The sequence below is a fragment of the Lactuca serriola genome, chromosome 4 (genome assembly GCF_051521515.1).
Source record: "Lactuca serriola cultivar US96UC23 chromosome 4, Lser_US96UC23_V15, whole genome shotgun sequence".
NCBI classification, from domain to species: domain Eukaryota; kingdom Viridiplantae; phylum Streptophyta; class Magnoliopsida; order Asterales; family Asteraceae; genus Lactuca; species Lactuca serriola.
The window spans coordinates 213,541,920-213,553,357 of NC_136411.1; the positions used below are offsets into that span (position 1 = coordinate 213,541,920).

The 11,438-nt window shown below is 32.3% G+C and overlaps 2 protein-coding genes across 3 annotated transcripts; one reads left to right on the top strand and one right to left on the bottom strand.

Annotated features, from left to right (window-relative positions):
• Window positions 1-2,930: 2,930 nt before the first annotated feature.
• LOC145103246 (Duplicated homeodomain-like superfamily protein) lies at window positions 2,931-4,720 on the top strand. The gene is made up of 2 exons (XM_079040807.1): window positions 2,931-3,487; window positions 4,068-4,720. Exons 1-2 carry the CDS (start codon window positions 3,072-3,074, stop codon window positions 4,531-4,533), a joined length of 882 nt encoding a protein of 293 aa, XP_078896933.1. The 5' UTR covers window positions 2,931-3,071; the 3' UTR covers window positions 4,534-4,720.
• A 111-nt stretch (window positions 4,721-4,831) lies between these two features.
• Window positions 4,832-10,560, bottom strand: LOC145103245 (histone deacetylase 15-like). 2 transcript variants are annotated; one of them, XM_079040805.1, is made up of 18 exons: window positions 10,424-10,560; window positions 10,179-10,290; window positions 9,138-9,430; window positions 8,939-9,053; window positions 8,756-8,832; window positions 8,559-8,634; window positions 8,411-8,475; window positions 7,807-7,862; window positions 7,307-7,430; window positions 7,073-7,198; window positions 6,954-7,004; window positions 6,519-6,587; window positions 6,319-6,427; window positions 6,168-6,247; window positions 5,977-6,059; window positions 5,837-5,882; window positions 5,566-5,737; window positions 4,832-5,202 (listed from the first exon to the last, which is right to left on the bottom strand). In XM_079040805.1, exons 3-18 carry the CDS (start codon window positions 9,426-9,428, stop codon window positions 5,069-5,071), a joined length of 1,674 nt encoding a protein of 557 aa, XP_078896931.1. In that variant the 5' UTR covers window positions 9,429-9,430; window positions 10,179-10,290; window positions 10,424-10,560; the 3' UTR covers window positions 4,832-5,068. The 2 variants fall into 2 exon arrangements, with proteins under 2 accessions (XP_078896931.1, XP_078896932.1); XM_079040806.1 differs by lacking the exon at window positions 10,179-10,290.
• Window positions 10,561-11,438: the final 878 nt, after the last annotated feature.

Sequence of the window (11,438 nt, forward strand, 5' to 3'; positions counted from 1 at the left end):
GAGAAGATGACTGGAGCGTCGTCTGAACTATCAAATATGTCGAAAATCGACTAAACCTCATGTCATAAGGATGTTTTTTGAACAGTTCAATAAATTTAATAGGAAAATATGGATAAAAAAACTTAATGACTAAAGGTGTGCAAAAAATATATATATATATATTTTTTACCTATATAAGTAACTAGGTTATAACCCGTGGAAACCACGGTTGCTATTATTATAAATATTATATGGACAACAAAAAATAAAATAAAATTTGAACAAAAAAGATGTAGCATAAGTTTGATTTTGCATTGTTGGTGTGTATAATAATGTAATCCATATTTTATAGGATTCATTAAAATGCCATCGGAATTTTTCTAACACTTAGATTTTCTACATGCTTAAAAATATAATAAGTCATAATAAATGTGAAAGTGATGAATTGTATATAACAGCGAATGAAAATATTATAAAGTGTAACACGTTTGTCTAAAAATAATATTGAAAATGATTAAAGAACGTCAACAATTTTATTTAATTCATGACTAATAAGAAATTCATAATGGCATACTATGATATATAAATTATGATAATATGAAAATAACACGACAAACGTGCATTATAATAAAATGAATTTATAAAAAAATAGCAAAATAATTGAAGTACCAGACATATAGATACAAAAATGTAAAACTCAAAGTCATCAATAAAGACATGTAAGTATATTACTATTATGGATGAAAAACTGAAAGTAAGTTGACATTATAAGTAAAAAATAAAAATTTTATATTGTGGACATTTGCACCCCTGTAAGAACTAAACTAAAAAATAAAATGTTCGACAAGATTTGTTTTCCAAAGTATAATTCTTTAAAAAGATATTTACTAAAACTACAAACGGTTTTACAGAAAACATATGAAAATAGGATGTTATAATTCAAAATTTGAATATTAAGTTACAATGCTAACTTAACACATGTAATAAATGCTTGTGTTATATCAGTTTGTCCGGATCCGAAAAGCAATTCAATTTTGATAAGATAAAAGGCAAGAAATAACATCTTGCTATTATTATAGGAGCATACTTTCATTTATTCCTATTAAAATAATTGTACGTTCTTTTATCTTAGTATAACATTCTATTTTTGAAAATCTCACCATCTTCCATCAGCCTAAAGGGCAGACTCGTCAATTTGAATAAATATTCCTAAATCTTTGTTTGATTAACCTCGTCCTGCATCAAACAATGCAAACATAATAACTTTAAATACATCATGCATCAAACAATAAGACTTGAATCATCAAATTTTGAAACCCCAATATACATTTCTTTCTTTCCTTATTTTTGACCAAAATGCCCTTTTTCACCAAACCCATTCCAGAACCCTTTCAAATTTATCCAAACTCTCAAAAATCTACAACAAACCTTAAGTGTATGCATAGGAATAACAAAATACAAAACAAAAATCTAAATCTAAAAAAAATCATGTATAAATCTTAGAAAGCATAAATCAATTTAGTAGTCCTCTAACCTATATAAGTAATTATCCCTTATATTTATGGTTCAGTTCATTATGCACTATGTTGAACACCCCTAAAATTGTTTGACTTTAGTTTATGCACTATTATTTGTGTCTCGGTTCACGTAAAAATAGGTGTAATTAGTATTTATGTTTTAATTTAATTTAATTTAATTCCATTAATTTTGGAAGATTTGAATATTGTACTTTATTAGTATTTTCTAACATGTCTCTAAAATATATTTTATTAATCTTAGGGTTACTTTTAAGTTTAATCATATGAATCGCACCATCATTTCATAAGAATTTTTTTTTCTCTTCAAAATCTTGACTTTAATGTTACCATCTAATCTATTAAAAACTCAAATAAAGTAGTAGCTATGAGAAGTGAAAAAACCGTTAAATTTTAAACGAGAAGTAAAACCTCTAATATATCCATTTGAAGGTATGAACGAACACATATTTTTCACATTTCAAAGCTTTAATATATGCATATGAAGATACAGACGAAGGCTGTGTAATTAAACCAGACATATATTCAAATATGAATCTTGGATTCGTCACAAGTTTTTATAGGATTAAAAGACTTCTAACGGAAACGATTATTAAAAACTATGGACAATAATATTGAATAATAATTAAAAACCACCTTTAATGAATAGTTAAAAACTAAGGACAAATTTGTCTTACATGTCGTATATGGTCACTTGTATTGATGTCTGGGTTGCTAATTCAACTTGGGATCAAATTTGTCTAATAAGTCTGTATTTTGTACATCTAATTTGTATTAGATCATAGTTTAAAATCTCCATTTGTCACTCTTTGTTAATTCCAATTACACAAAATAACCACTATAACTAAAATCATCATCACCTATTTTTGGCAAACATACTCATATTTTACTTTCTTTTCATTTGTATAGAATATATTATAATTCAGAAAGTATACACCATTTTTTTTCTTATCAAGATATTATATTTTAGAAGTAAACTTAATTATTAGAAACTATTTATAGTTCTTAGATAACATTGATATAATTAAGTATATTTTTAGAGTACAAGATTACTATAAGAATAAACTAAAACTAATATAATAAACAAATCAATAAAAACATAATTTATTGTATTTAACCCGAAACAACGTATTTAAGTATATATAAGACTAATAATATATATATATATATATATATATATATATATATATATATATATATATATATATATATATATATATATATATATTTTGTAACATTTAAAATAAAAGATATGGAGTATCTAAAATTATGGACTACTCAGAATTTATGAATTTTGAGAGTGGAAACCGGAAAAGGAGTTAGCCAATGTTGAAGTATTATTTGGGAGGAAAATGACAAAAAAGCCCATCCCTTCAACACCAAAGTGGTCCTATTCCATTAATACAATTGATACCCAATTCTTATCCTTCACTACCCCTCTCACTTTTCCTCTGCTTATTCCACACACCCTCTTCTCTCTTTCCCTTCTCTTTCACCTCTCCAAAAACCATCAACCAACAACTCTCAGGTACAACAATTAAAGCAACAGGTACAACCATGTCATCATCAAAAGCATGGAGCAAAGAAGAAGATAAGGCATTCGAGAATGCCATTGCCAACCACTGGACTCACGATTCCAAAGAACAATGGGATACAATTGCTTCACTTATCCCCACCAAAACCATTCCAGAGTTGAAACAACACTACCGATTACTCGTCGAAGATGTTGATGACATTGAAGCCGGAGTGATTCCAATTCCGAAGTACCTCGGAGAGGAATCCTCTTCCTCTTCCACCAAGGAAAACAACCACCACGGGTCGACTTCCAATCGTCGTTCCTCTTGCAATTACACCAACGGGTTTTCCGGGTTCGGTCATGATTCCAATTCCGCCGGACAAAGCAGCGGAAAAGCAAATTCCAGGGCAGAACAAGAACGTCGGAAAGGAATTCCATGGACCGAAGAAGAGCATAGGTATGTCGCCACCATAACTGTCCACCTTTCTGTTATTCAATTACAATGAAGGAATCGTTTCCATCTTCAGTATCGACGAAGGATTCATTAATTCTTTATTACTTAAAAGTACGTTTCCTGATTACGAAATCATTACAGAATTTATGTATATAGACAGTACCACTTGTGGTTGATTGATTGACCATTGGAAAACGCAATTGTCAGAAAAAACCAATTATTGTTGCAATATCCTTGTACAACTCATGTTGCGTAATGTACAATAATCCACAGCTTAGCCCTAGAACGTATCACACTTGTTCCACTACAATATACTAGCACGAATAGTCGAAGTCACACTCTCAATTGGTTCGAGTACAACATGCTAGCAAGAATAATCGAGTCGGATGCTTTACCTTATTATGACAACACCAATAACAGTCTTATGTCGAGTCAGACAGTCTGTTGTATATCTGCTTTACATCTTACACTGTTATTATTATGACAATACTAATAGCAGTCCATTATATTATATGTTGTATACATGATTTACATCTCATATTTGTGATTGGTACAAGTTCTAATGCATATGGTACAAATGTAGGTTATTTTTATTGGGATTGGACAAATTTGGGAAAGGAGATTGGAGAAGTATTTCAAGAAACTATGTGATATCAAGAACACCAACACAAGTAGCAAGTCATGCACAAAAATACTTCATAAGATTAAACTCCATGAATAGAGACAGAAGGCGAACGAGTATTCACGACATCACAAGTGTCAACAATGGTGACGTGTCATCATCGCATCAAATCCCAATCACGGGAAGCACCAACCCGTCTAGCGGCCCAACCGTCGGAGCACCCATGAAACACAGACCGCACCACCCAGTGCCGCCAGGGATGGGGATGTATGGTGCACCGATGGGCCACCCTGTCGCCGCCGCTCCCGGCCATATGCCGTCGGCAGTTGGAACTCCGGTGATGATGCCGCACAGCCACCACCACCACCCGCCGTATGTTATGCCGGTTGCGTACCCCATGGCTCCACCTCCGGCTATGCATCAATAGGATTGAAATCTGGCGAGTTTTTTTTTTTTTTCTTTTTTCTTTTTTTTTTTTCTTGAATTTTGAATTTGATGGAATAACTCTTCCTAGTCATAGTGCTAGAATTTGACAAAAAAGTAGGACCACAGCAACTTTTTTCAATGATGAATTTCTCTGTTGGTTTAAAGAATTTTCACCAACTGTTTGTACATTTTTTTTTCTCTTGAAGAATAATGCAATGATGAGTTGTACGTCATGTAATGAAAGGTGTACCTCATGCTATGATGGTTGTACGTTGGGAGGGGGACAGGGGAGAGCTATAGAAAAAGCAATCTAATGGTGGTGTTTCTCTTCCAACTTTCTGAGGTCCAAAATGTGACACAGAGATGAAGTTAAGCTGTCAAACATCATTGTCTGTTGATGTCAAAAAGATAACAAAAAACATCATGATAATATCTTTTCTTAAACCTAAAAACTTTAGTCATAATTCCCCTCAAAAAAAAAACTATTTAGCTAGAAATTAAGGTAGAGTACAAAATGAGGGTGACTAATGGAAATTTCATAACCATAATATTTTTTTACGCCTTTTTGAGTTAAATCGAAGTTGTTGCTCTGTGAGGATGTGATGTAAAAACTTCTTTCGTCCCATTTTCCACCATATAGGCACCACAAATCGGCTTCTTTTCCTCTTTTCTACAACATTAAAATTAGAATTAGCAACCTACTTTCATTAACTTGTTTATTAGAAAATAAATTGTCAAGAAATACAACAATGAAATGAAAACTAAGTGGCTAGAACTATATAGTATGAACATGGATTTTCAAGGGCGATACTAGAGAATTTAATAATTTCAATTTATTGAGGTCGATGTTTTTAATTAGGGACTAGAAAAGACGACTTTGAAGTGGTCCTTTCCACATAACACCAAAAAGATACATCAACTCACTTTCAAGAATATCATGCAACGTTTTTTTATGTAAAAATCTTTTGTTTCATATTGATTGGTTATATAGATATTTTAATTATTTAATAGATAAGTAAAATAATGAACTTACTTATTTCTTGGAAAATATACGATCCCCATCGCGATTGCAATTCGGAAAATACGGGGCCCACAGTCGGCCAAAAATTGCTCTGGATACTCAAAACTTCTAGAACAGTCTGCAGTCCAGATCTTGAAGGCACAACATTCTCCAGCATGCTTTCAGGCTTTTCACCAAGCAATACCTTAAAAAAAAAAAAAAAAAAAAAAAAAAAAAAAAAAAAAAAGTGTTGTGTTATTTATTCACTAAACACTGAATGATTAATCATAGAATATAGATTAACCTTGATTACTGATGTAGCTGATGATGATATTGAGCGAAGATTGTATCTGGAAAAAAAAAACATATATTATATATCATGAAAATGAACTTTTACAAATATAATAGTAATAATAAATTACTAAAAAAATGTGGAAAACAGACCCGCCCTCAAGAATAACAAGCAATTTTCCATTAGATAAAGAAGACAGCATTTTGGTCATTTGTGCATAACCAGCAGGGGTAACCTGAAATGAAAGATATAAGCTCTCAAGTTAGCAAGGGCATTTACGTCTTTTGCACACACACACACAAGATATTAAGAAAATTTAAAGATGTATGAAAAGCTTGCTTACGTCACAGCATCCAAGGGGGTCGCCCCTTGCAGCATCAAATCCAGCTGAAATGATTGTGATATCAGGGGCAAATGCGTCCGCTGAAATTAAGTGAGGTTTTAAAAGTAAGAACATGAAGATAAAAAGCAAACTAGGTAAATAAATAAATAACCAATTGGAAGCACGATATGTTGAAATGCAAAGATATAATCATTGTCCCCAACTCCTCCACGACTCCATGGAACATTTACACAATACCCTTCTCCACCCATGGACCCCACCTGATAACATATATATAAGAGTGAAATGACCATTTTACCCTTCTCGATGTAAAAAATGAGAGAGAGAAAAAAAAATTAGGGTTATGTTTACCTCATGGGCAGCGCCTGTACCAGGGTAGAATTTTCCACCTTCATGTCTATGTAAGGATATATACAACACCTATAATAATTAAAACCAGTATCATCAGAAATAGTCAGATAGTAATCTACGATGTTATTTATGATTTAAAATAAATTAATCAACTATATTGTTTTATATTTATGTTGAGTTTCATTTTTTTTTTATAGGAGAATGAATGATAGTTAATTTTACATGGCCTCCTGCAATTTATTACCAGGAAACACTTATAGTGTTTATGTTTTTTTTAAATATCACAAACTCTTTGTGGTTAACCAAGAAAAAAATTATTTCTGTGGTTAAACCAAAAAAAATACAGAATATGGAGTTAACCATATAATAATAATAATATCATTAACAAGTTGAAGAAAGTAGTATCAATTATTTGCACGAATAAAAAAAAATTACTGTTTTGTTCTGCTCAAATATTTCTTGAGTTCCATTTCCATGGTGTACATCCTGTAAATAAATAAGGTTAGATAACTACAACTCATAGTTTTTTTTTTTTTAATTACAAAGATTATTACCCAATCAACAATCAAGACTTTTTTTGCTCCTGCAGCTTGAGCTGCTGATGCAGCAATTGCTGCATTGTTATGCAGACAGAATCCCATTGCTTGTCTCACTCCAGCATGATGACCTGGAGGACGCACCTGACCCATGACCCATGACCCATGACCCACGACCCATGACCCATCAAACATAAAGATTAATGGAACAAATAGAGAGGTGAAGAATTATAGGTAGAAACTTCTTTTTACCAGTGCAAACCCGTTTTTAGCACGCCCTGAGTATATAGCTGATGCCAGGTCAGCACATAACCCTGCTGCCAGCCTGGCAGCAAGTGCTGAATCTTTGTTTGCATATGTATCAGGGGTGAAATAACTGTTGGAAAAACAATTGTTGCTAATAAATACAAGGGTTAATCTCAAAACAGACTTTATATTTTGTGTTTTTCCAGATTAAACCTCAAATTTATTTTTTTACATTGTATTTGCCAAAAAAATTGTAAAATGTGAGTGAGGGGTTTTTTTTGGAGAAAAACTAAAAAGGTTGAGGGTTTATTTGGAAGTATTTAGGAGGTTGAGGGTTTTTTCGGAAAAAATGAAAAAACACAAGGTCTTTTTCAGGCAAAAAATAAATTTGTGGTTTAATCCGGAAAAAACATAAAATATAAGGTCTTTTTTGAGATAAACCTTAAATATAATGGAGAAATACTAAAATGTTAAGAGGTTATATAAGTAATTGATATTTAATGTACCTAGCAACATGTTGGCTTGTGAGTTCAACAGATTCAATATTCTCATGAGAGTGGATCTGAAAACAACAGAATGGAATGGAATCAGTCATTACATTCCAGAATCATGTTTGGTTGGTGTGTAAGAATGGAATCAATTTTTTATTATATTAAGATACATTGTATAGTGTTAAGTTTTAACTCTACTTTATATGTTATTCACTTCTAATTTATAAAATTTTAATTTGCAAAACTAAAAGATTAAACATAAAAGCTCATTAGAATCCAAATAACTGTTCTCTAATATTACAAATTTTATAAATAAAAATGGGTTATATTGCAAATTTTCATTCCATTCCTTCAAAATGAGAATTTACAAAAGAGAAGGAATCACATTCCTTCAAGAATGGTGCATTCCATTCCATTCCATCAAACAAAACAAACAGCTTTTTTCATTCCAATGGAATGAGCCATTCCATTCCATTCCCTTCCCTCCCTGATTCCCTCATACCAAACACTACCTTAAAGTTTAGGGTATATCACAATCAGCTTATTTTATAGCCAATACCAATGAAAGTGGAAAGTCAAGATTGCAAGTTGACTTTAAACTAATGAATGAAATGTTTACCATCTGAAGTTCTTCACGTGTAATTTCTCTTGCTGAAATCGGTTGGCATCTTCCAGGAAATATACCTAAAATTTACAGAAATGACAATTTAGAGAATCAAAAAAAAAAAAATTTAAAAAAAAAAAGACAAGGAATCCTAGTCACACACCTGCAGTTGCCAGGCTGGCAGCAATTGCTCGAAGACGATCTGGTCTTTCTGGATGAGGAAGAGACTTCCTTTCAACCTACAAATTATAAAGATCAAAAAATGATGACATCAAAGTTTTTTATTTATAAAACCATCAAGACTATTAAAAATAATTTTTTTTAAAAAATGAAAATTGAAATATCGGGAAGAATTCTTACTTCAGAATGAAGCAACATCCTGTCATCAAACCCCACTGCTGTCGATTTATGTGGGGCCAAAGTTTTTGAGCAAGAAGCTAACATTGATTGAAAAAAAAAAAGATCAAGGAAATGAAAACAATTTAAATGAAAAAATCAATCTTTATAAACTTATGTGGGGCCAAAGTTTTTTTCTCTTTAGACCTTCTGATTTCCCATTTTGCTTCAATGATGCATTCTGAATAGAATCTGCCTCTTCTGAAGATGATGCAAGAAAGCCATGCCTAAGGATTCCAGAATCTTTATGCTCTCCACACATCTGCATATAAAAAGTTCATTAGTTAAATATATAAAAAGGAAAATTATGGATGATGAAAGGAGTTGACATGATCATATCTCATACATGGCAATAGAAAGCTCCATCAACGTTAACCATAGTGCAATTAACACAAAACCATTTAACAATTGTTAAATGTTTCTCTAAAGGCTCCCAATCACTGTCATCTTCATCATCAAAATCACCTTCTTTATTATACATATCTTGAAGACTCATGTCTCCATTGAAACCCTGTATGAGATTTTGGTCATTTGGATCATGAATGTTAATCTCTGGCTCCCTATTTGATAAGTGGCTGATTGGTATAGTATTTGATATTGCTTTGTGGTCAGTATGACCACCTTCCAACACAATCATTCCTTCATTAAGAATGAAATCATCAGTAAAAATGTCCTCAAAAAGAATGTAAGATATCAAATGTTTCATGTCATAAACATTCAACAACACATGGTATTATTCATAGTATCATACAATTTCATTATATGGTGATTTTTTAACTTATAGTTTATTACATGTAGATAAATATACATGTGCACATAAAGATTGAAATGTAGTTAAATGCTTGTTGAATCGAACAGTAGATGTTTACATAGAGTTACAATCCAGTTGCCTAAATTAGGTCAGACATAGTGGATGTTAATCTCCACTGTGTGTTACTTCATGTTAAAATATATAATATGAAAAGTCAACAAACTGTTTCCTGTTGCCTAAATTAAAGATAGATATATGCCAAGAAAAACAAAATTGAAACCCTACCAAAGGTGCCAAAATCTTAAAGGTTTTGAAAAGCTGGGAAGATTATTCATTCCTTTTGGCTTAAAATGTATATCCCCATGAAAAGACAAGCATACACAAAGGCATAATGCTAATGAAAGGTGCATTAGTTAAACAAAAAGAGAAAACTCTTCTAATGGGAATGAGTATCAGCAAAGTCAACCCTACATCTTTACGCAAATGAAAGGTAAGACATCACCATTTGGCTATCACAAGAAACAAGAAAAGCCCATGTCCCTATTTTCTTTTAAACCCAAACAGTCCAAGAGTTATGACTATGAATCAAACATAAACACCAGAGAAAATGTGTGCATACTGAAATCAGTCACAAACCTCAAAGTATAGGGTTTCAAACAACACGTATCAAAACTTCGAAAATGTCAGATTGCCAAAGTCGTTCCCTAACATATTCGCAACTCGTTTCTTCTATGCATGTTTGCGTTCACTACATAAACATTCAAAATAGTCGAACACAGAAACTCAAACATTTCCCTCTCGTATATGCATTTGAGTGCTCGCGACAAGTAACGAGGATGAGAATTGAAAAATGGAATGACGTTTTGACTCGAAGAACTGACCTGATTGGAGTGAGTACAACGTCGAATCCGACTACGATTTCAACAACTTCAATTGATTTTTAACTGGTGTCTGATTTTGGGGGAATCAATCTTTTGGTATAGATTGAGGGAGAAGAGAGCCGGCATTTTATTGGCGGGATATTTGCGTAGATACCCTTCTATGTTTATGTATTTTCATATTTTTACCCCGGTATAGTAAGCTATTCAGAAATAACCCCGGTTCAAAATATGCTTAAAACTCAATTAGATTTCACACAAATGGTTCAACCAAAAACAAATTCATCACCCAACATAGCAAGAAGAACATAACAATAACAAACCATATTAGACACTTTGTAATATAGCTAAGTATTAGAAGGGTACAAAGTGTAAATATCTATAATATATATATATATATATATATATATATATATATATATATATATATTGTAATCGTGTTTTCATAATACAATACACACAATATTACAATCTGTTTATCTTGGTATCAGAACGTTATTGTCGCTAAACCTAGTTGTCGCCAAACATTCTCTGATCTTCATCTTCTTTCTTCCTTGCTAGCAATGGCGTTAATTGTTGCTTTCATAACTGCTGAGAAAACCTCTCATAATTCCCATAAGTTCGGTTTTACTCTCTCTCCAACAAACTATGGATTTTGGAAAACAATGATTCACCCTTTTCTTGTCACAAACAACCTAATTGGTTATGTTGATGGTACCGCTCCTTGCCCATCACCACTGAACATCATCAGACAAAGATGCTCTCATACAATCCCAGTCGAACCCTAACTATGCGATATGGGTCGCCAATGATGCTCACGTAAGAATGTTGATCATCTCTACAATCTCAGAGGCTGTTTTTCCTCATGTTCAAGGTACTACTACATCTCGTGACGTTTGGTTATCCTTAGAGCGTGCATACGCTCCACATACATCTTCTAGGGAATATACCCTAAAAACCCAATTGCTAAAGATCCAGATGAAAGGAGAAGAACATCCTCTGCATATCTCAATCGAGC